At 40.7% G+C, this 22002-nt stretch overlaps 1 protein-coding gene across 1 annotated transcript in view; it reads right to left on the bottom strand.

Moving 5' to 3' along the window:
- The window catches only part of LOC140140824 (lysosomal acid glucosylceramidase-like), a 35203-nt gene extending 19355 nt beyond the window's left edge, over positions 1 to 15848 (bottom strand). Inside the window, exons 1-5 of the mRNA XM_072162579.1 lie at positions 15073 to 15848; positions 14177 to 14389; positions 13396 to 13590; positions 11187 to 11339; positions 10123 to 10256 (exon numbers count right to left, since the gene is read on the bottom strand). Of these exons, the coding sequence (XP_072018680.1) occupies positions 10123 to 10256; positions 11187 to 11339; positions 13396 to 13590; positions 14177 to 14389; positions 15073 to 15397 (1020 nt within the window). The 5' untranslated portion in view covers positions 15398 to 15848. The remainder of the gene's footprint in view (positions 1 to 10122; positions 10257 to 11186; positions 11340 to 13395; positions 13591 to 14176; positions 14390 to 15072) is intronic.
- Positions 15849 to 22002: the final 6154 nt, after the last annotated feature.

Genomic DNA, 22002 nt, shown 5'->3' with positions numbered 1-22002 from the left:
ATCTACAACAAGTTTCAAGCTGCCCAAGCGGGTTTCATTCAGCTTTTGGCTATGTGCCCAATTTGAAATGCACTGTAATGTCTACCCAGAATGCATTGCTGCAAATGATTTGTACATTTCAAACTTTGTCCGATCGGGCCCAAACTTGCTGGCAATGAATTCTAGAAGCGCCCATACGCCAATAAGTGCCCACACCCCAATAAGTGCCCATACCCCAATAAGCGCCCATACCCCAATAAGCGCCCATACCCCAATAAGTGCTCTCACAGCATCAGGGCTCTCACAGCCGCAGGTGCACTAGTCTACTATACTAAAATAACCAGCGAAGTGTGTGTGTCTGTGTGTCTGTCTGTCCGGCTATGCGTTTCGCCGCGCTGCGACGCATCGATCCAATATTTCGGATATGGATAGGTATCGGAAAAAGCATGTTGACCGCATGGTTTTCGAGGTCATTGGAGGTCAAGGTCAAAGGTCAAAATTTCAAACTTTGTCCGATCGGGCCCAAACTTGGTAGGTGGAATCCTTGATACGAGGGGAATGTATGCCCGAAATAAAATCGCGGTCAGCCGAGGTCAAAGGTCATTACGGAGGGGTAAATTTCAAACTTTACCCGATCAGGCTCAAACTTGGTAGGTGGGATCCTTGATACGAGAGGAATATATGCCCGAAATAAAATCGAGGTCAACCAAGGTCAAAGGTCATTACGGAGGGGTCAAATTTCAAACTTTGTCCGATCGGGCTCAAACTTGGTGGGTGGAATCCTTGCTACGAGGGGAATATATTCGCAAAATACCATTGAGGTCAACCGAGGTCAAAGGTCATTACGGAGGGGTCAAATTTCAAACTTTGTCCGATCGGGCCCAAACTTGGTAGGTGGAATCCTTGATACGAGGGGAATGTATGCCCGAAATAAAATCGCGGTCAGCCGAGGTCAAAGGTCATTACGGAGGGGTTAAATTTCAAACTTTACCCGATCAGGCTCAAACTTGGTAGGTGGGATCCTTGATACGAGAGGAATATATGCCCGAAATAAAATCGAGGTCAACCGAGGTCAAAGGTCATTATGGAGGTTTCAAATTTCAATTTTTGTCCGATCAGACTCAAACTTGGTGTATGGAATCTTCGATATGAGGGGAACACGTAAAAATATAATCGAGGTCATCCGAGGTCAAGGGTCATCCAGGGCTACATTTTAATATCACGGGAGCATGAACAAAATCAAACCGAGGTCACTCGAGGGCGAAGGTCAAATGGGGTCAGTATGCCCAATTGGGCTTAAAAGTAGTAAAAAGAATGACGGGAACATGTCAAAAAGTCAAAAGGGGTCATCAGGGGTCAAATAGCATCGCTATCAGTAACTCTCACAGCAACGGGTGAACTAGTCTATACTAATAAAATCGTAAGCTCTGTCTGTCCGTCTGTCCGGCAATGCATTTCGCCGCGCTTCGACGCATCACTCCGATATTTCGGATATAGATAGGTATCGGGCATTCCACGTTTATGGGGTAGTTTGAAAGGTCATCGGAGGTCAAGGTCAAAGGTCAAAATTTCAACTTTGTCCGATCGGGCCCAAACTTGGTAGGTGGAATCCTTGATACGAGGCGAGTATATGCCCGAAATAAAATTGAGGTCAACCGAGGTCAAAGGTCATTACGGAGGGGTCAAATGTCAAACTTTGTCCGATCGGGCTCAAACTTGGTGGGTGGAATCCTTGATACGAGGGGAATATATGCCCGAAATAAAATTGAGGTCAACCGAGGTCAAAGGTCATTACGGAGGGGTCAAATTTCAAACTTTGTCCGATGGGGCTCAAAGTTGGTGGGTGGAATCCTTGCTACGAGGGGAATATATGCGCAAAATACCATTGAGGTCAACCGAGGTCAAAGGTCATTACGGAGGGGATCAAATTTCAAACTTTGTCCGATCGGGCACAGACTTGGTGGGTGGAGTCCTTGCTACGAGGGCTTAAACATGGTATAACGAATTCTCAATATGACAGGAACAGGAAGATTTCACCACTCCCTGTGAGGACTGCAATGTCTTCCCAGCATTCATAGCTGAAAATGATTTCTAAATTTCAAATGGATGTATCAAATAAAACTGAGGTCATCAAAGGTCAAAGGGGATCAAGCCAAGGTCATTTAGGGTCAGAGGTCATATGGGTTCAGTGGGGGTCAAACAGCATCACTATCTGATGCTGGTGGTGCTCTCACGTACAGCTACAGTGCCCTCACAGCCGCAGGTACTCTAGTTATACAAATGACTACTTCCCCGAAATGAAACATGTTGTATTTGTTTTACTATACCTCATACATATTTTCACTATCACGGTAAAATCGTAAACAAAAGTCAAAACACACATGTCAACGTGCCGGTCGGCATGGTAAAAAAGCTTAGGCCTAATATTTTGCTTTACCTGATTTTATTGCAGGATTTCTGTTCAATCAATATTTACATTTTGACCTATATTATTCAAATTTTCTTTTTGTTTTTCATTTTGTTTCATAAAATGTCAAATTCGCGAGTTATTATCCATCGGTAATCTCGGCAAATAACTGCAGCAGACGCCATTTTCACGAATTCGCATCTGCAGAATCGCCGTTGTCTAGCATAGTGCTACGTCTGAAGGAACGGTGACGCGCGGGGTCGATATACCGTGTGGTAGTAGGGGTGCGGAAGTTTTACTACTTCCCCGCGTTCGCGTAATTGCACAGGCGCGGGGAAGTAGCCAAAATACCGTACTCGGACGCTGGCGTTATTAACCAATAAGATGTCTGGATTACCTAATAAATATTTATGAGGTATAGTAAAAGCTACTACTCCCCACATGCGTCCAAACTGTTAACTTACATACGTTCATTGACGTTATGTCGTTTATAATATCCAGACTACACACATTCGCATTGGCAGCTCTGATAGCTTCTGATATAAGATACCTCTCTCCATATGCGTACAAACCGTTGACTCACATACGTTTATTGAACGTTGTGTCGTATAATATCGAAGCTGGTGTGTCAACTTCCTATGCAGTTGTAGCAATAGCTAAAAAGGGGGAGCACAATCGCATGTAGAGGAACTTTGCGTGATACTGGTCACCTTCATACGTCCAATGCACTACTTGAACTACTTGTTCGTATGCAACGCAGCAAGTATTGTGATTGTGTCTATTCTGGCCTGACACGGTACATTTGAGGCGGCACTACTTTTGCGTAATATCTATGTCAAGTGTACGGCGCTGCCTTATGCCGCGTCGTATGCTTACCTACTAGCAAGTGGGGAATGTTGATATGGGAAGAAGTTGAAGAAAACCAACGATGTGTATAAAAGCAATCTTTATGCGTCAAAAATTTATTATTGTCCTCTAATGGAATGTCGTATGATGCTATGATCGGTCAGAATTTAGTAGTGGTATTTAACTTCCTTAACCCTCTTGAAAACCATTATGGTAAGGGACTTGGACCTAGTGGGATAGTGGGACATGGACCTAGTGGGATAGTGGGACATGGACCTAGTGGGACAGTGGGTCATGGCCCTAGTGGGACATGGACCTAGTGGGACATGGCTCTAGTGGGACATGACGCAACCTCTCTGGATAGTATACTAATAGCAACAGAGCCCGAAAGTAGTGCTAGTTTGGAAGTGACTGTCCATGTCTCACACCCATAGAGCAGTACTGATTCAAATGTTGCTGTCAATAAGCGTTGCTTGAACCTTATTGAGAGTAGTCTTTGACAAAGACTGAAAATAATGGGGCGCGGATCATAATACGAGTTACGAGATACTTTATTCAGCTTCATTTCGTCGAAATTGCTAGCTAATAAAATATAAAGGAGAAAGCATTCAAACAATTTTACCAAAACTATTACTTGCATGTTTGAATGTTTTTCTTGAGTGAACGAGATGTTTTTGCACGTTTGATTTTATTCTTGCATGCAAGAGCTTTTTTCTTGTGAGTTTGAAATTTCAAAAATATGTGAAAGCATTAATTTTTGTATAAGATGACCGATATATCAAATTTCTAACATGCAAGAAAAAAGCTCTTGCATACAAGACAAACATTCAAACACGCCAGAGAAAAACTCAAATTTTTTGCACTCAAGAAAAAAATATAAAAAATTAATTTTTGGGGTATTTCCAAAATTGTTTGAATAGTTTCTCCTTTATTTGATTAGTAATAACAATAGCAATTTGGATAAAATGAGACAGAATAAAGTAGGCTAATATATTCAAGCTTATTCATGCATTATAACACTGAAAACAAGTCCGATTATCAGGTGAAATCAATCATTTCCCCCCAGTTTGGGAGTCAGGACAAGTGCTAGGGTAACGGACCGGGGGTAACGGTTTGTTGGGCTCGGTTGGTGGGGTTGTATAATTTAGGGTAACGGTTTGGCTGGGATAGGTTAGGGTAGCTTATGTGTGTCATAGGTTAGGACAACAGTTCACCTGGCAATATCCATCCATGATATTAATTGAAAGTTGTGTCGTATAATACCCAGGCTTCACACATTCGAATTGGCAGCTCTGATATAAGATACCCCTCCCCACATGCGTGCAAACTGTTAACTTACATACGTTCATTGATGTTATGCCGTATAATATCCAGACTACACAGTCACATCAGCAGCTCTGATATAAGATACCTCACTCCGTATGCGTGCAAACTTCTAATTCACATTCGTTTGTTGAAAGTTGTGTCGTATAATATCGAAGCTAGTGTGTCAACTTCCTATGCAGTTTTAGCAATAGCTAAAAAGGGGAAGCACAATCGCATGTAGAGTAACTTTGCGTGATACTTGCCACTTTCATACGTCAGATGCGCCACTTTGGTCGTATCTGGTCGTAAGTAACGCAGCGTGTATTGTGATTGTTTCTATTCTGGCCTGACACGGTACATTTGGGGGAAGCATCGGGAAGCACTACTTTTGCATAATATCTATGTCAAGTGTACGGCGCTATCTTATGCCGCGTCGTATGCTTACCTACTAGCAAGTGGGGAATGTTGATATGGAAAGAAGAGGAAGAAACCAACGATGTATATTAAAAGCAATCTTCATGCGTCAAAAATGTATTATCGCCTCTTATGGAATGTCGTATGATACTATGATCGGTCAGAATTTATTGTAAACTAGAACCACACACTCTTGGAAACCATTATAATTATGGTAAGGGACATGGACCTAGTGGGACATGGTCCTAGTGGGACATGGACCTAGTGGGATATGGACCTAGTGCGACATGGCCCTAGTGGGACATGGACCAAGTGGGACATGGCCCTAGTGGGATTGGACGAATTGGGATTGGACCAAATGGGATTGGACTAAAGTGGGAACTGGACCAACTGGGATTGGATCTAGTGGGAATGGATCAAATGGGATTGGATTAAGTGGGAATAAACCGGGCTGTGCAATAATGTGTACCTCCGGGGTGGTCAATTCTCAAAATGGTCTGCTAAAATCGCTCGCTCCCTAACATGTCTTTGGCCGTGCACAAAAACCTTTGCCCCTCCCCCACATGCAAGATATCGAGGAACTCACGTTCAAAACTTTTAAGAGCTAAAAAGGGGGAGCACAAAGCCTGCCAAATATATTTGCCCACCCTATAATATTGACCACCCGGGGACGCACATTATTATTGCACCACCCCTAACCGCAGCCATTCCAACAATTTTACCAACAATATTTCTTGCATGTTTGAATGTTTTTCTTGAGAGCACGAATTTTTTTTTGCACGTTTGATTTTATTCTTGCATGCAAGAGCTTTTTTCTTGAGTGTTTAAAATATGTGAAAGCATTCATTTTGCATAAAATGACCGATATATCAAATTTCTAACATGCAAGAAAAAAAGTTCTTGCACTCGGGAAAGAGTTTTTTTTGGGTATTTTCAAAATTGTTTGAATGATTTCTCCTTTATTTGATTAGTAATAACAAAAGAAATTTGGATAAAATGAGACTAGTAGGCTAATATATTCGAGCTTATTCATGCATAATAACACCGAAAACAAGTTCGATCCATTTTCTCCAGTCAGGACAAGGGTTATGGTAAGCCCGAGAGGGTAAGGGCCCGGGGTAACGGTTAGTTGGGCTCGGATGGTGGGGTTGTATAATTTAGGGTAAACGGTTTGGTGGGATGGGTTAGGATAGCCTATGTGTCATAGGTTAGGATAGCAGTTCACCTGGCAATATCCATCCCATTGGCAGCTCTGATATAAGATACTACTCCCACATGCGTGCAAACTGTTGACTTACATACGTTAATTAACGTTATGCCGTATAATATCCAGACTACACACAGTCACATTGGCAGCTCTGATATAAGATACGTCTCTCCATATGCGTAAAAACCGTTGACTCACATACGTTTATTGAACGTTGTGTCGTATAATATCGAAGCTGGTGTGTCAACTTCCTATGCAGTTTTAGCAAGAGCTAAAAAGGTGGAGCACAATCGCATGTAGAGTAACTTTGCGTGATACTTGCCCCTTTCATACGTCAGATGCGCCACTTTGATTGTATCTGGTCGTATGTAACGCAGCAAGTATTGTGATAGTTTCTATTCTAGCCTGACACGGCACATTTGAGGCGGCACTACTTTTGCGTAATATCTATGTCAAGAGTACGGCGCTACGTTATGCCGCGTCGTATGCTTACCTACTAGCAAGTGGGGAATGCTGATATGGGAAGAAGTTGAAGAAAACCAACGATGTGTATAAAAAGCAATCTTTATGCGTCAAAAATGTATTATCGCCTCTTATGGAATGTCGTATGATGCTATGATCGGTCAGAATTGAAAATAGTAATTGTAAACTTAGAATCACACACTCTTGGAAACCATTATGGTAAGGGACATAGACCTAGTGGGACATGGCCCTAGTGGGACATGGACTATGGACCTAGTGGGACATGGCCCTAGTGGGACATGACCTTAGTGGAACATGGCCCTAATGGAACATGGCCCTAGTGGGTCATGGCCCTATTGGGATTGGGCGAAGTGGGATTGGACCAAATGAGTTTAGACTAAGTGGGAACTGGACCAAAAGGGAATGGACAAAGTGGGAATGGACCAAATGGGATTGGATAAAGTGGGAATAAACCGGACTGGGTTGTGCAATAATCATGTGTACCTCGGGGTGGTCAATGCTCAAAATGGTCTGCTACAAATCGCGTTCCTCTCCTTTGGCCATCCCAAAAATCTTTTTCCCGTTTTGAGGTGCACAAAAACCATTGCCCCTGCAAGATACTTTCGAGGGACCCAAATGTAAAACCTTAAATTTCATCATAATATAATGCAGAAAATTTTTGCATATTTGGTCATGTTAATGTCTTCCTACACCTTTTTAGGGCGTAATATAGAAATGGTGCCCAAAACATCTGTGCCAAAAATCGCTTGTCCCTCCCTTTCGACCTGCCAAAAATTGCTTGTCCCCTCCTCCCTTTCAACCTGCTGAAAAATGCTTGCCCCCTACTTTTGCCCTGCCAAAAAATCTTTGCTCACCTATAATTGACCACCCGGGGACAAACATTATTATTGCACCGCCCCTAACCGCAGCTCGCTGTCGCAGCTTTCGCTACTTCACAGCTCGCACTCGTCGCGTCTCGGGCTGACGCTGTTTAGCCGCTAACCCCCACAATCTCAAGTCCGGTGTCTTGTTTTGGAATGTCGACTTAGGGCGGCCCTTCCTTGTTTCCATGCTTCGGGATTCATAGAAAAAGGCTCTGTCTTGCTGCTGTAACAATGACCAGCAACCCGTGTCTTTCTTTCCCTGATCTTGTCTGATAACTTTAGAAAGTCACCATACAGCTCTTTGTTTGCCATAATGCTGTTTCTCATGGACATTATGCATTGCCCTCAACAGTCTGGTATAGCAGCCACCCAGCTCATTTGCCAGTTTGGAAGTGACTGTCAATGTCTCACACCCATGAGAGCAGTACTCATTCAACTGTTGCTGTAAATACGCTCTGATATAAGATACTACTCCCCACATGAGTCCAAACTATTAACTTATATACGTTCATTGACGTTATGCCGTATAATATCCATGCTACACACAGTAACATTGGCAGCTCTGATATAAGATACCTCACACCTTATGCGTGCAAACTTCTAATTCACATTCGTTTGTTGAAAGTTGTGTCGTATAATATCGAAGCTGGTGTGTCAACTTCCTATGCAGGTTTAGCAAGAGCTAAAAAGGGGAGCACAATCGCATGTAGAGTAACTTTACGTGATACTTGCCACTTTCATACGTCAAATGCACTACATGGTTGCAAGGATGTAACCGTTTCTATGTGTCGTATAATATCGAGGCTGGTGTGTCAACTTCCTATGCAGTTTTAGCAATAGCTAAAAAGGGGAAGCACAATCGCCTGTAGAGTCACTTTGTGTGATACTTGTCACTTTCATACGTCAAATGCACTACATGGTCGTATAGAACGCAGCAAAGATTGTAATCGTTTCTATGTGTCGTATAATATCGAGGCTGGTTTGTCAACTTCCTATGCAGTTTTAGCAATAGCTAAATATGGGTAGCACAAGCGCATGTAGAGTCATTTTTCGTGATACTTGTCACTTTCATACGTCAAATGCTCTACATGGTTGTATGCAACGCAGCAAGGATTGTAATCGTTTCTATGTGTCGTATAATATCGAGGCTGGTTTGTCAACTTCCTATGCAGTTACAGCAATAGCTAAAAAGGGGGAGCACAATCGCCTGTAGAGTCACTTTCAGTGATATTTGTCACTTTCATACGTCAAATGCACTACATGGTTGTATGCAACGCAGCAAGGATTGGAATCGTTTCTATGTGTCGTATAATATCGAGGCTGGTTTGTCAACTTCCTATGCAGTTTTAGCAATAGCTAAAAAGGGGTAGCACAATCGCATGTAGAGTCACTTTGTGTGATACTTGTCACTTTCATACGTCAAATACACTACATGGTCGTATGCAACGCAGCAAGGTTTGTTATCGTTTCTATGTGTCGTATAATATCGAGGCTGGTTTGTCAACTTCCTATGCAGTTGCAGCAATAGCTTAAAAGGGGGAGCACAATCGCCTGTAGAGTCACTGTGTGTGATACTTGTCACTTTCATACGTCAAATGCACTACATGGTTGTATGCAACGCAGCAAGGATTGTGATCATTTCTATGTGTCGTATAATATCGAAGCTGCTTTGTCAACTTCCTATGCAGTTATAGCAATAGCTAAATATGGGTAGCACAAGCGCATGTAGGGTCATTTTTCGTGATACTTGTCACTTTCATACGTCAAATGCACTACATGGTCGTATAGAACGCAGCAAGGATTGTGGTCGTTTCTATTCCAGCCTGACACGGTATATTTTGATGTGGCACTACTTTTGTGTAGCGCCGTATGCTTAGGCCCTACCATGAAGTGGGGAATGCTGGTATGGGAAAAAGGTGAAAGAAACAAGCGATGTGTGTAAAAAGCAATCTTTATACGTCATTGCCCTTAAATAGATTCATCAGGTTTGCAGAAAATCAGTTACAAAGTTCATTTTTCAAAACCAAGTAGATTTCTTCACTAACCTGACAGTATCGAACGCCATGGTCGACTCAGAGTGTTGAACCGATGTCCACAAACCTTCCCCGACAAACATCGGCCTGTACGGGCTGCAATACTCGCGGTGATGATGGGGTCATAGATGTGACCCCATCATTGAAAATACCCCCACCCTAGGAAATCTGCGATCTCCGACTATTCTGCCCAATGATTATGTCATCGATTGGCAAGGGTCCAGAATTCTAAGCAAGGAATGTGACGCTAGATCGCGAAGAATTATCCATCTGGATACGGAAGAACTTCAAGAACAGAGACGAGGGGCCCCATTTTCTAAGTCACATCTATGACCCGATCATCACCGCGAGTACCACGCCCCCTACAGGGCGACGTTCAATGGGGAAGGTATATTATGTTGGGACATAGTTCAACACTCTGAAAAAGAACGTCGACCATGGCGTTCGAAACTGTCAGGTTACTGAAGAAATCTACTTGGTTTTGAAAAATGAACTTTGTAAACTTTATGCGTCATTGTGTCATCGCCTCGTGTGATGCATGATAAACTGAAAATATTGGTGTAGGATATGATGGGGTGCACTAACCTTATATTTAGTGTCTTCCATAGCAAGGGAGAAGTTTTTCAATTCAAAATCATTTGCATAATCATCATAAGAATATGACCGAGTTGAGAAATCACAACTCGCCATAGGAATGCGACCCAAAGAGTATTCAATACCTATAGAACAGAGAAAACATTATTGAACGATTAATATATAATATTTTTGTAAAACTTGGTGCCTTGAAAGTTTTGCATATTCTGCCATAGCTGGGAAATAATGTGCAAGATGGATTTGCTTGTCTATGTGATGAATAAATGATGACTACTTAAAGTTGAGTTCTTGTGTTAAATAATGAGAAAAACTATATTGTCAATCAGATTTATATTTTATTAAATATTTTTGTCACAAAGGATTTTGCATAATATAATGAAATGTTAATCAAAACAAGAAGAAAACATAACAGCAGGCTTTTTACTGCCATGAGAGGTTCTGGTTAAAACTATGGGCCCGAGCTGAGATTTATTTTAGTATCATATAGCTCATACAAAGTTTCTTGTCATTTGCTTGGCCAATTACTATTGATTATTGCTGCTATTTTTATGTTTTTGCCGCCAGCTGCAAAAGGACTATTGCACTCCACGTCCGTGCAATAGTCATTTTTCCATTGCTCGGACGCGGAGCTACCATAGCAACGCTGACAGACGCGCGAGGTTTACACCTCGATACGCCAATTATAGGTGCGGGTGTTGCCTCTAGAATATATGCATTTAGATATCTTTTGATTTATTTTGTTTTCCTGATGATTTATAAAATTAAGTGGAATCAAGGGAACTTATTTATGAGTTATATAAAACAAATTGAATGTTTGTATTCGTTCCATGGTAAGAATATTTTCATTCGGTGAAATATGAACTGTCCATTCAATTCGGCAAAGCCTTGAATGGAACAGTCCGTATTTCCCCGAATGAAAATATGCCTACCACTGAACTCATAAACATTCAATATTTGTATACTATTTTCGTGAGGGGCACAGCCCCGAACTATTTTTGGTCACGTGATCCATTTTTAAACAATCAATAACATAGCTTTTATGGGCTGTCACTTACCATCCGTTCCAAAATATGATTTGATTAATTTGTCCTGCGCTGGTTTAGATAATTTCATGATGTTAATAGTTGCTGAGTCGGTGAAAGCCCCTCCAAAACCCAAGACAGCTTGAAGGATGGTTCTCTTCTTCAGGCTGTATGTTATACTATCGTCTGAGGTAAGAGAGTGTGACAATAGCACATTAACTTATATATATTATCCATAAACTCTATTTCTGTAATGAGGCATTACTGCATGCAGGAAACCTGAGCAGTGGTCAATTCTCAATCTCATCCCAATTCCAAAAAGCGGTGATCTCAGAGAGGGCAGGAATTACAGAGGCATCTGCTTATCATCCACAGTGACAAAGACCAGAGGATGTTTAAAGACATTCCCATGGCCCAATGGGGTTTCTGACCTTGGTATGTCTGGTTTTTGTACACATGTGGCAAGTTGACCATACTTTGCATTGGGATTGTGTGCAAATATCTGATGTTTTCATCCTATTATTTAACATTGAAAACATCGAGACTTAGGAATAAAATTAATGCAGTGGGACAATATGAATGTTTCCTGTAAGAAAATCAAATATCAGTCCTAAGTCTCAACTATTAGCTCGTTGGCTGCAGTTTTAAAATGACCATTTTGTGTGTGTGGCAATGGGGACTTTTGCCTCTAAAATTAGGTTATATTGGTCAAATTTCCCAATCATAGTGCATTGTAGGAATGCCTTTAAGCCTCCTCTGGACAAAGACCTACAACAGACTACTACTCAACAGAATTCGACCCTTCCTGGATCCTGTACTACGAATGAACCAAAATGGCTTCCGCCCTGGAAGGTCTGGCCTTGAGAAGAATTATTGAAGAGATAAACAACAACAATCTGCAAGCAGCACTGGTCTTCATCGATTTTGAAAAGGCATTTGACACCATCCATCGAAGGAAAGTGCTAGACATTCTAAGAGCATATGGAGTACCAGAGAAACTCGTGACGGCTATTGGAAACTTCGCTGACGACATAGCACTATTGGCCGACAGTCTCAGTGATGCCGAAGAGCTACTCCATCTTGTTGAGACTGCAGCACTAACAGCATGAACGCCAAGAAAACCAAGGCAATGGTTTGCAATATGGCTGCATCCCCAATCAAAACACTTGATGGAAGTGAGCTTGAAGTAGTTGACGATTTCAAATACTTTGGGGCCTGGATTGGCAGCAGTGAAAAGGATTTTAACATCAGAAAAGCCCAGGCCAGGAGAGCCTGCAACAGCATGAACAAGATATATGGAAGAGCAGCCTGCCTAGAAATCTTAAAACCAAGCTTTTCACCACCACAGTCGAATCAGTTCTGATGTATGGTGCAGAAACCTGGACAATTACATCAAAGTTTAGGAAGGCGCTTGATGGTTGTTACACAAGACTACTGAGAAATTCACTTAATGTTACCTGGTAGTCGCACATCACCAATAAGGAGCTGTACGGCAATCTCGCCCCAATTTCCGAAAGGCTGAAAACTAAAAGGCTGAGATTTGCTGGACACTGTGCCAGAAGTGAAACAGATGCAGCTTCCAGAGTTTTCCTGTGGCAGCCTACGCATGGTAAAAGATCAAGAGGACAACCACGGAAAGATTACATTAAACAACTAATCGAGGACACTGGGATAGAGAGACAAGACATTAGGAACTGCATGCAGAACAGAATCGTGTGGAGAGCCATCAGCGGAGTCCGACTAGACAAGTCGACATGCAAGTAAGCAAGCAATCCATAAACATAGTATCGCTGTTGCTTCTTGGCGCCCCGCATATCAGTGAATATGTGGGTGGGTGGGGATAGCGGGTGTGCGTGCCTAATTTTGTGTGTGCCGGGGTTTGTTTAGCGGGATGTGCACCTCGCGCGGTCAACAACCTTGTATTTTGACCAGAACAATGTCAAGGTTCTTGATCAAGATTCTAACTGGTATAACAGAGGAGTGAGGAAAGCGATTAACATCCACAGGCACCCTAGCAACCTAAACAAGGACAAGAGACGCGACCTGGCACCTGTCTACCGCAATATCCTGTCACATGACGTTGTTAACAACAGCTCGTCATATGACACTCATCAAGATCAATAACATAAGTTTGAAAAAGGTTTAGCGACCGCAAGCCGAAAGCTCACGTAAGTGAACATTTTTGTTGTGAGAAAAGTCATAAATTCACCAATATTTATATTTTACGTTACAAGTGCCTTACCTGTTTTATTAGCCTTTTCACTGAAATTATAATGTCTTTGAGTTAACCTATCCCCTGTTTTTGTTGATGTGATGACATTGTATGTGGTAGATAGCATTCCTATAGTACTGGTCGCAATCTGGTCACAATACGTTGAATTACAGACACAGACAAATGAACTGCTACCTTCAATGTCCTTTCTTACGCATGGACGTACTGGAAGAAAAAAACAAACATATGGCTAGGATGGCTCGTTATAAGTTTGACAGAAGAAAGAAGAACTGACGAAAAACAGTACATTTGCGATTGTAAAAAAGAATTGAAAAGAAGAGAAACGGCGAAATACAATACTGTATATAAAAAATAAGAGATTTTATGATACTCATTGTGGCTTACCTGGCAAAAGGGAGCAAATATTGTAAAATTATCCCTCTGACCAGCTACCAAAATGACTTTTTCAGGACGGTGCGCAAATGTGCAATTTTACTGCCTAAATATTAATGCATATTGGATTGAGTATTGCCCCATGAAACTTCACATGTCCCTTTACCAGCTACGTGTACCCATCAAGTTTAATTATTATTATTGAAAAGCATCCCTCTTCCAAATGCAACATTGGATACTATTGAAATATCCACAATGTACAGTGTATGACTTGTTATACAAGATATTATTTGGATCTTATGTTGAATATTGATGTGTCAGAGTCATCCATTATCAATGATGGGTACCAATCATTTTGTGTGCTCCTTTAAAACATGATTATTAGTTTGGTTGGAAAATAAACCATTAAAATACATACCGTTTTGGACGACAGCTTCTGTTCTCTCCACTTTAGGCGGAAGTGGAACAAAGTATGACGTGCTCTTTTCTACGTCTACGACCTTCCTTGTATAAGTACTTGAATTGCTCATCCTTCTCGTCTTTGAAGCAGTTCTCTTCAATTCTGTATCCATTTGTGCCCTCAACTGCCAATGAAGACTATCTTTTTTTCGTTCCACCCTATCTTGAAAAGCTGAAGGATAATTGCGAAATAATATGAAAAAGATAAAGTGTGACAGCCCAGGCATTAAGTTAACTGGGCGCAAGTATTCAATATTAAAGATGGTTCGTCAAAATGGCGATTTGTTATTAGTGGAAAGCCGTTGTTTTCACCTTGATTCTGTGAATTATTATAGGGATGAAATGTGTGTGTGTGTGTGGGGGGGGGGAGGCAACGACCATGCTGGGGGAGCACTGCGCCTGATGGAGGGATCACAAGCTGCAGAGTTGTAACGAGTCAAGTCATTTCATGGTCGAGTCGAGTCATTTCTTGCAATATCTTGAGTCGAGTCGAGTCAAATGACTCGAGTCACTGTACAATCTCTATGGGTAAATTTGAAAATCCGAGTCGAGTCATTCCATTTTTGAAAAGTCGAGTCTCGAGTCAAGTCTGCAGAGTCTGACAAGCCGTTTTCGTTTTGGCAATTTTCGAGGTTTGGAAATCGTGCCCCCTTCCCCTGCCCCTATGACGCTACGTCACTGTTTGAAAGTAAACAAATAAGCACAAAATCATTATAACAATATGCACATGTAGGCCTCTTCACGTGCGCATGGTGCAACACTATTCCCAACAGTCGACATTTGGACCATTTTAGGCCTACCATTGTTGAGCAATACCGATTGCAGGGATTACACCGATATGAAATCAATACACACCTTCTGTGTTATCTGCGTTGTGTGTCATCTTCACTTTTGGCGCGCTTCCCTCCGCATCCAGGACAGTTCTGGCGCTCAAATGTCCACGTGGGTTAGTCCTATGCATTTGTCCTCCGTGGAAATCGAAATGATAAAGAAATGTAATCACCAATCCACAAAATCCTAGCAATAATGTCAGCTTTTTGATAGTTCGCATCATGATTGTGAGTTTGGCAGCAAAATAGTGGTAGTAGCCGGAGCACAGATTCTTGTACGACCTGAAGTTCACTGATAACGACTGTTCAGTGCCAAAAGTAGGTAAGTGAAATAGCTGCCTTGTGCACATTGGGCAATTTACACACAGGATACTGTACTCATCTATACATGGCAGCTACACATGGCAGCTATTACACTTACCCATTTCTTTCACGAGTTAAAGTTCACTGATAAGTTTTATGTAAAGTAGATGAGCAAACAGATTTGTGTCAGTCTATTAGATCGAATGTGTACCCTTATTCGAAAAACTAACTCATGACGTCACATGTCATACGATTACACGATAATGGTCAATGTTGCAGCATTGATATTGTGACGTCATAGCCTTATGATAAGTTTGTTGACTTCGTTGAAGTTCAAAGCCATGACGAATCATGAAAACAAGAACGGTGCCAAAATGATATAATTATGGCACATGACAAGGTTACATCCGTTTGGTGTGACTAAACAACATGCGGTAAAAATAATCCAAAACAAATATGGTGCCTCCACAAAGTATGATGTAAACAAATGCAAGCTGTATAAATAAACAACCAAGCTATAACAAAGAATTAAATAAACAAAGGAACAAATAAGAGAAGGATAAATCGTGTGAGCAATTGGAATAATGATATGCAAGATATGAATAGATTCAATTGTTTGAATACCTCTGGTCAATGAACTTGCGTTCGCGTAAAACCATTCTGATATTAAAACTGTGTCTGCAACACACAGTCGTCTGCAACTGTCCTGGTTTTAGAAACGCAGATCAAGCTACGTGACTGGTAGGCCTACGTGTTTGGTAGGCCGTACCTGATGCTGATGTCCACCTTCCCCAATCTGACCACTTAGCCATTGCCACTCCAACACTGGGAACGTTGGACTAGCTGTTTTATTTTGATGTAGGGAAGAGTGGCACTACAATCCACCGTAGACGTAGTGATGTAAAACAGGATTAATTACCATAGCGATGTGCTTCTTTCGTTGATAAACAGGTGGTGAGTACAGCTGGTACAGCTTGCATTATGTTGGGCGGGAGTTCAAACAGCCACGAGGATTGTGTAGACACTTCTCTACGGTAATTAATCCTGTTACATCAATAAGGCGAATTATGAATAGCATACCATAGCAATGCATTTACAATTCTTTGAATGTACATGTATTGCCCCGCACTACACGTTACATCGTTCCTATGCATTATAGTTATATTATCAAAGAACAGGAATTCAAAGACCTGAATCGTAATTCTATAGAATTGTCACATCATGCTGATCACTTGCACCTGTAAGATTAGTGTCTTTGAAAAGAGCGGTATTGTAGTCAATCTAATATTGTTCACATACATAGGTGCAGGTGAGTAGTGCATTCTGTTTATCTGCCGTTGAAGTAGTGATGCAACAGGGTTAATTCCAACGCACTGCCGGGTCTATTGTTCTATTGTGTCCGATTTGAGCGCTGACATATTGGAAAATGTTGCCAATCAATATTCATGCTCGAGTGTACATTCAACGTCCAATTTTCGAAATTGAGTGACTTGCGCTTGACAGGTGTGAAATGCATTTGACTGGGCGTTTTAATTACGTAACGCATAAAGGCATTGACATCATCGAATGGCTCCTATAGTGCTGTTAGTGTTAGGCCGGGGTGTGTGTGTGTGTGGGGGGGGGGAGATGTTTAGTTTCTATAATGATAATTATTAGGCCTACATTTATTTATCATTCCTTTCTTTTCCTTTCGCTGTAACTTATTCTTTCCTTGCTAAAGTATCACTCCCTCTCCTTTTCTCCCTTCCCTTCTCGATCCATCCCCTCTTACTTTTGTTGTGGCGATATATTATTTTATATCCCGTGCCTTCTATTTTAATTTATTTATTTAATCAAAATTATGGTGTCATTCACCCCGAGTGAGAAATCACTCTCTCGTATCATTTCGATTAGACTATCGTAAAACGTCACAATGGTCTTTTGTAAACGGAGGTCTTGTGGACGACGCAAACTGAGAATGAGTTGTAGCTTGTAGCAGTCACTCAGACAGATAACACCTCTCTATAAAATCTCCGTGTGCGTCAAGATTTTGAAACAACTTCTTAGTTTAGAGCGAGAACAATTCTCGCTAATTATTACTTTGATAATGGAGTTTGTTCTACTCCCAGTTCACTTGTTAGTTTTAATATAAAGTTTCATACGGAATGAAGAAGATGTAGTAAGGTAATAAATAACTTAAATATAAGTAAATTGTGGTTTTGATTTTCTTGATGTTGGTGTGATAATATTCGTGCTTGGTTGAGTCTGAAAGCCTAAATAAGACCCTGGTCGAACCTCTAGTTCTATGGAGAGCTTTTTATTAGCGCCCATACCAATGCCAAATCTACGATGAAGAGCCGAGGAACAGAACTACCAATCTGAGAGACTAGCCGAGACGAGTGAACCAAGACGCATCTACCAAGCCGTGTGATTTATCCTGGTACCTACCTCGCCGCCTAAAATATTTAGCGAGTCCTAATCCCAAAGCTCTTTATTAGACTTTTTGTCCCCTCTCATTCCTATCATTTTTCCTTACCTTTCTATTTATTTACTTCTATTTATTTATTTCTCTTCATTGCTTCCTCTTTCTCTCTTCCTCCAGTCCTCCAGTCCTCTCATTCTCCATATCCCCTTTTCCACCTCTTCCTCCCTCATCCCCTCCCAAGACCTCTCACAGAAGAGCTGCCCCCTGGGTACGCCGCTTTTTATGCCAATCTCCTTCTTAAAAATGTCAATTTGTGAAACAACTTTTATAGGCCTAGTACTTATTATATGTTACATGTATACGTAGCTATTACCATTATATATACAGTACTAATAGACATGTGGACATGGCAGCCTTAATATACATTCTGATGTGTAATCCAGTGTTTCTTAAATAATAAAATGTCCTAGATAGTGCAAACTATTCTTTTTTGGATTGCAATTACAAGATAAAACACTGACAATTTTCATCAAATTGGAGCAAATGTTCTGCTTTGACTAATGTGGAGCCTAAATATTCGATCCTTTCACTAATAAATACAAACTGACAAGAGAACCAGAGGATTAATTGGTTTATCAAAATATGAGCCATTTTTAATTTGACCACTGTATAAACACAGACATGAGAATTCTGGGATTCGCAGTTGTGCCACTTGGCTAACATTTTCCCTAATGGGCTATTCCATTTAAAATCCACACAACTGTTATTGGTTAGGGTTAATCATTTTGAAAGCCATACATAAGCTCCCATACTCCCCTTGTATACTGCGCCAATAAACAATATGGTGGTAAATTTGTTTTTTTAAAGATGCACTATCTAATACTGCACATTATGACACAACATTGAATTGAATAAGTGACCCACAAGGACTCATAATAAAAGACAAAGCTGGCAAACTTCTTACACAATCTGCAGAAATCAAAGGCAGATGAAAGGAATTTTCTGAAATGTTATATGAAAACATAAACCATGATCCACCACCAATCACTGAATTACTGAATACCAACGAGCCAAGCATTTTCCTGGATAAAATAGAACAAGTGCAAAGCTGGGAAACAACAAGTCCGCTGGAATAGATGGCATCCCGGAAGAGCTCCTGAAGGCATCCAGGACAGCAGACCGACAGATGGGTTTGAATATCACTATGGACCACAATGGCCTCATCCCAATGGCAGAGTCTAATAACCTCCATAAAACAATCATATTGCAAAATTTGACCTCAAGTTGCAGAGTATGAGTTGTTGTACCCAGGTTGTCAAAGGACATTCAATGGATGTACAAATGTATTGGGATTAAAGAAATGTGCCCTGATAGCAGTAGCGTAGCCAGCGGGGGGCAGGGGGGCAGAGTGCCCCCCCTGACAAAAAAATGAAAGAAAAAGTGCCCCTCTGACAAAAAATGAAAGAGAAAATCAGGAGGGCAAAGGAAAAGAAAAGGGCAAGGAGCCCTTTTCTAGCAAAATTCAGGGCCAAAATAGTGTAAAATACAAAATTTTCAGCGCTACGCGCGCACATTGTAACAACAACGCCCTTTTTTAGCCGGATAATGGGCGAAAATAGTGTAAAATACCATTTTTTTTCGCGCTACGCGCGCACATCATCCCAATAAGGCCCTTTTCGGGAAGCTCGAAGACGTACAGTCTCTATGTATTGTATGATGCAACTGCAATTTTTTTCGTCTGTGCCCCAAATTTTTTATTTTGCCCCCCCTGACCAAGAAAGCTGGCTACGCCCCTGCCTGATAGATGAGCATGTTGTGGATCCTAGCGTATCTGTAATCGGATTTAGGATACAGGAGATTGACCAGAAGACTGGGTCTCATCTGATGTTATCACAATCCTTAAAAATGGGAATTAACCAACTCTGACAGAACAATTGCCCTATATGCACATGCCAGTAAAATTTTGCTCAACATAGTGCTGAACCGCATACATGGCATACAGAACATCCTGAACTGTGAAATTGCAGAAGAACAAACAGGGGGACACAAGACCAGATTATCGACCTATAGATGATATTACAGAAGAAACTGGAAACAAATATACCAGTCTATAATATAGCCTTTATTGACTACAAAAAGGCCTTTGACTCAGTTAGCCATCAGATGATGCCGTGTTCATTGCTTGATATGGGATTTCCCAGATACATAGTGGCACTTATCCAGTCACTATAATATAACACACAGAGAGAGAGAGAGTAGATGGAGAAATCACTGAATGGTGTAAAATCAAAAAAAGAGGAGTACGACAAGGTTGTATCATCTCACTACCCTGTTTAATGTTTATTCCGAAATCATCACGAGAAAGGCAATCGTTGAGTAATACAATGGCATCAGTATTGGTGGAATGATTACTGACCTGAGGTAATGACGTGGCTATCTTAGGTGAAAATGACGATGACCTCCGGATGCTTATGCATGATGTCTGAAAGGAAAGTTAAACAGTCCACACTATGGATCACAATAGCCTCATGTCAATGGCATAGTCCAGTAACCTCAATTACATATCATAGTGCAAATTTTGACCTCAAGTTGCAGAGTATGAGTTTTTGTTCCCAAATTTTCAAAGGTCATTCAATGAATGTACAAATGTAGCCTATTGGGCTTTAAGAACTGTGCCCCTGATAGAGGAGCATGTTGTGGATCCTAGTGCCACCTCCAAATGAATGTAAGAAAATCAAGCTCCTGGTGCTCCCGCTTTTAGTAAAAAATAATACGATATTTATTATTTTAAAATCATTAAATTAAAATACCGCTTCAAATGCACCATTGTTTAAAATTTAATACCCATCTTACGAGCACTGACCAGATGGTTCATGATTCAACTCAATTCAAGCACTTTTGGTACACAAAGACACGAAAGTAGCCCAAGCTGTTTTAGGACTACGGTACACAATTGGCCATATCTTCGCTTGTCGACCACCAATTTTATTAGAACAAAGTCTATGTAGTAGCGTACGAAATTGCCATGACGACCAAGTAAAATATGATACAATCAATAAGTAACATGTGTGTCTAATTCCATTTTCTAAATTGCATATATTTTATTGTTACAATAATGTGTAAATTCTGTTACTTTCTCACTTCATTCATTTTCAGGCATTAAGGTTAGCAACTATTTTCAACTGTTGCGATTTGGTAATTTACAGAATCCTGCGAAAGGTAGTGAGCTTTGACAAAAATTACATTGAACATTTCATAGCGAGTATGTAGAAGAATTCAAATATCACAGATATACTTTTGTAGGCCCGTAGTTCTTGAGTTAATTTGAAAAGAGGGCTGAAACAACAACACTTTTATAAAACGTACATAATTCATTAACAACAATAAGTCAAGCAAGTTTTCAAAGTATATGATTTGGAGAATGAACTTTTACAAATCATCAAAATGTTATTTTTCAATAATATATTGATTTAGATAATGAAAATCGATTATTTTTGGCTGCTGCGACCAACAATACCTAAACCTTGATTGTTCACCCTCTCTTGTACAGATTGGTCAAAGGAAGGTGCATTCCAAAACACCTACACACCCTTTTTCATCATAAATATATTTATTTACTATCCGCATGGCGAATTTTCTTCTAATAAAACCCCAGAGCTTTATTACATGCATCATATAAAATTCACAATACATGACCATGATGATTATTGCTGTATGCCCTATGGGTCATACCAGTTTGCTTTTCATGGTTGTTGTTAGCTTCCTCGTTACCATAGCAACAATTCCTTTTGTTTAAGCAAGTTCAAATTTGGCATCCCTGGGAAGTTCCACTTTATATTTTGGTATCAATAGCAAAGCGATTTCATGTTGATTAATGATGTTGATCGTTTGTTGTTAGTTTGTTTACAACAGACGCTTTCAATTGACAAAAAACAATCGCCAGTCGCCATTGACACAAGTATAAACTCGTCTTAATAGCTGTCAAAGTAGTTTCAGATGAATATCACATTGACAATAATTGTGTGATTAATGATAATAACACAATACAACCACATACCTACTGCGTCAAATTGGGTTGTGTTGGTTTTTGTAGTGTTAGCTCATTTTGTCAAGTTCATGGTCGGTAGCAGGTATTGTGTACATTTTGCTTGTTCTTCATATATAGGGGCATATAATTTGCACAATATATACAGTCGTAGGTATGTTGAATATTTGAATTGATAATCCGTAAACTCAGTGCTGAAACAC

This window comes from Amphiura filiformis, chromosome 19 (genome assembly GCF_039555335.1).
Source record: "Amphiura filiformis chromosome 19, Afil_fr2py, whole genome shotgun sequence".
In the NCBI taxonomy this organism is placed as follows: domain Eukaryota; kingdom Metazoa; phylum Echinodermata; class Ophiuroidea; order Amphilepidida; family Amphiuridae; genus Amphiura; species Amphiura filiformis.
The sequence above is the reverse complement of the archived record's forward strand: the minus strand, read 5'-3'. Positions and strand labels throughout refer to the sequence as shown.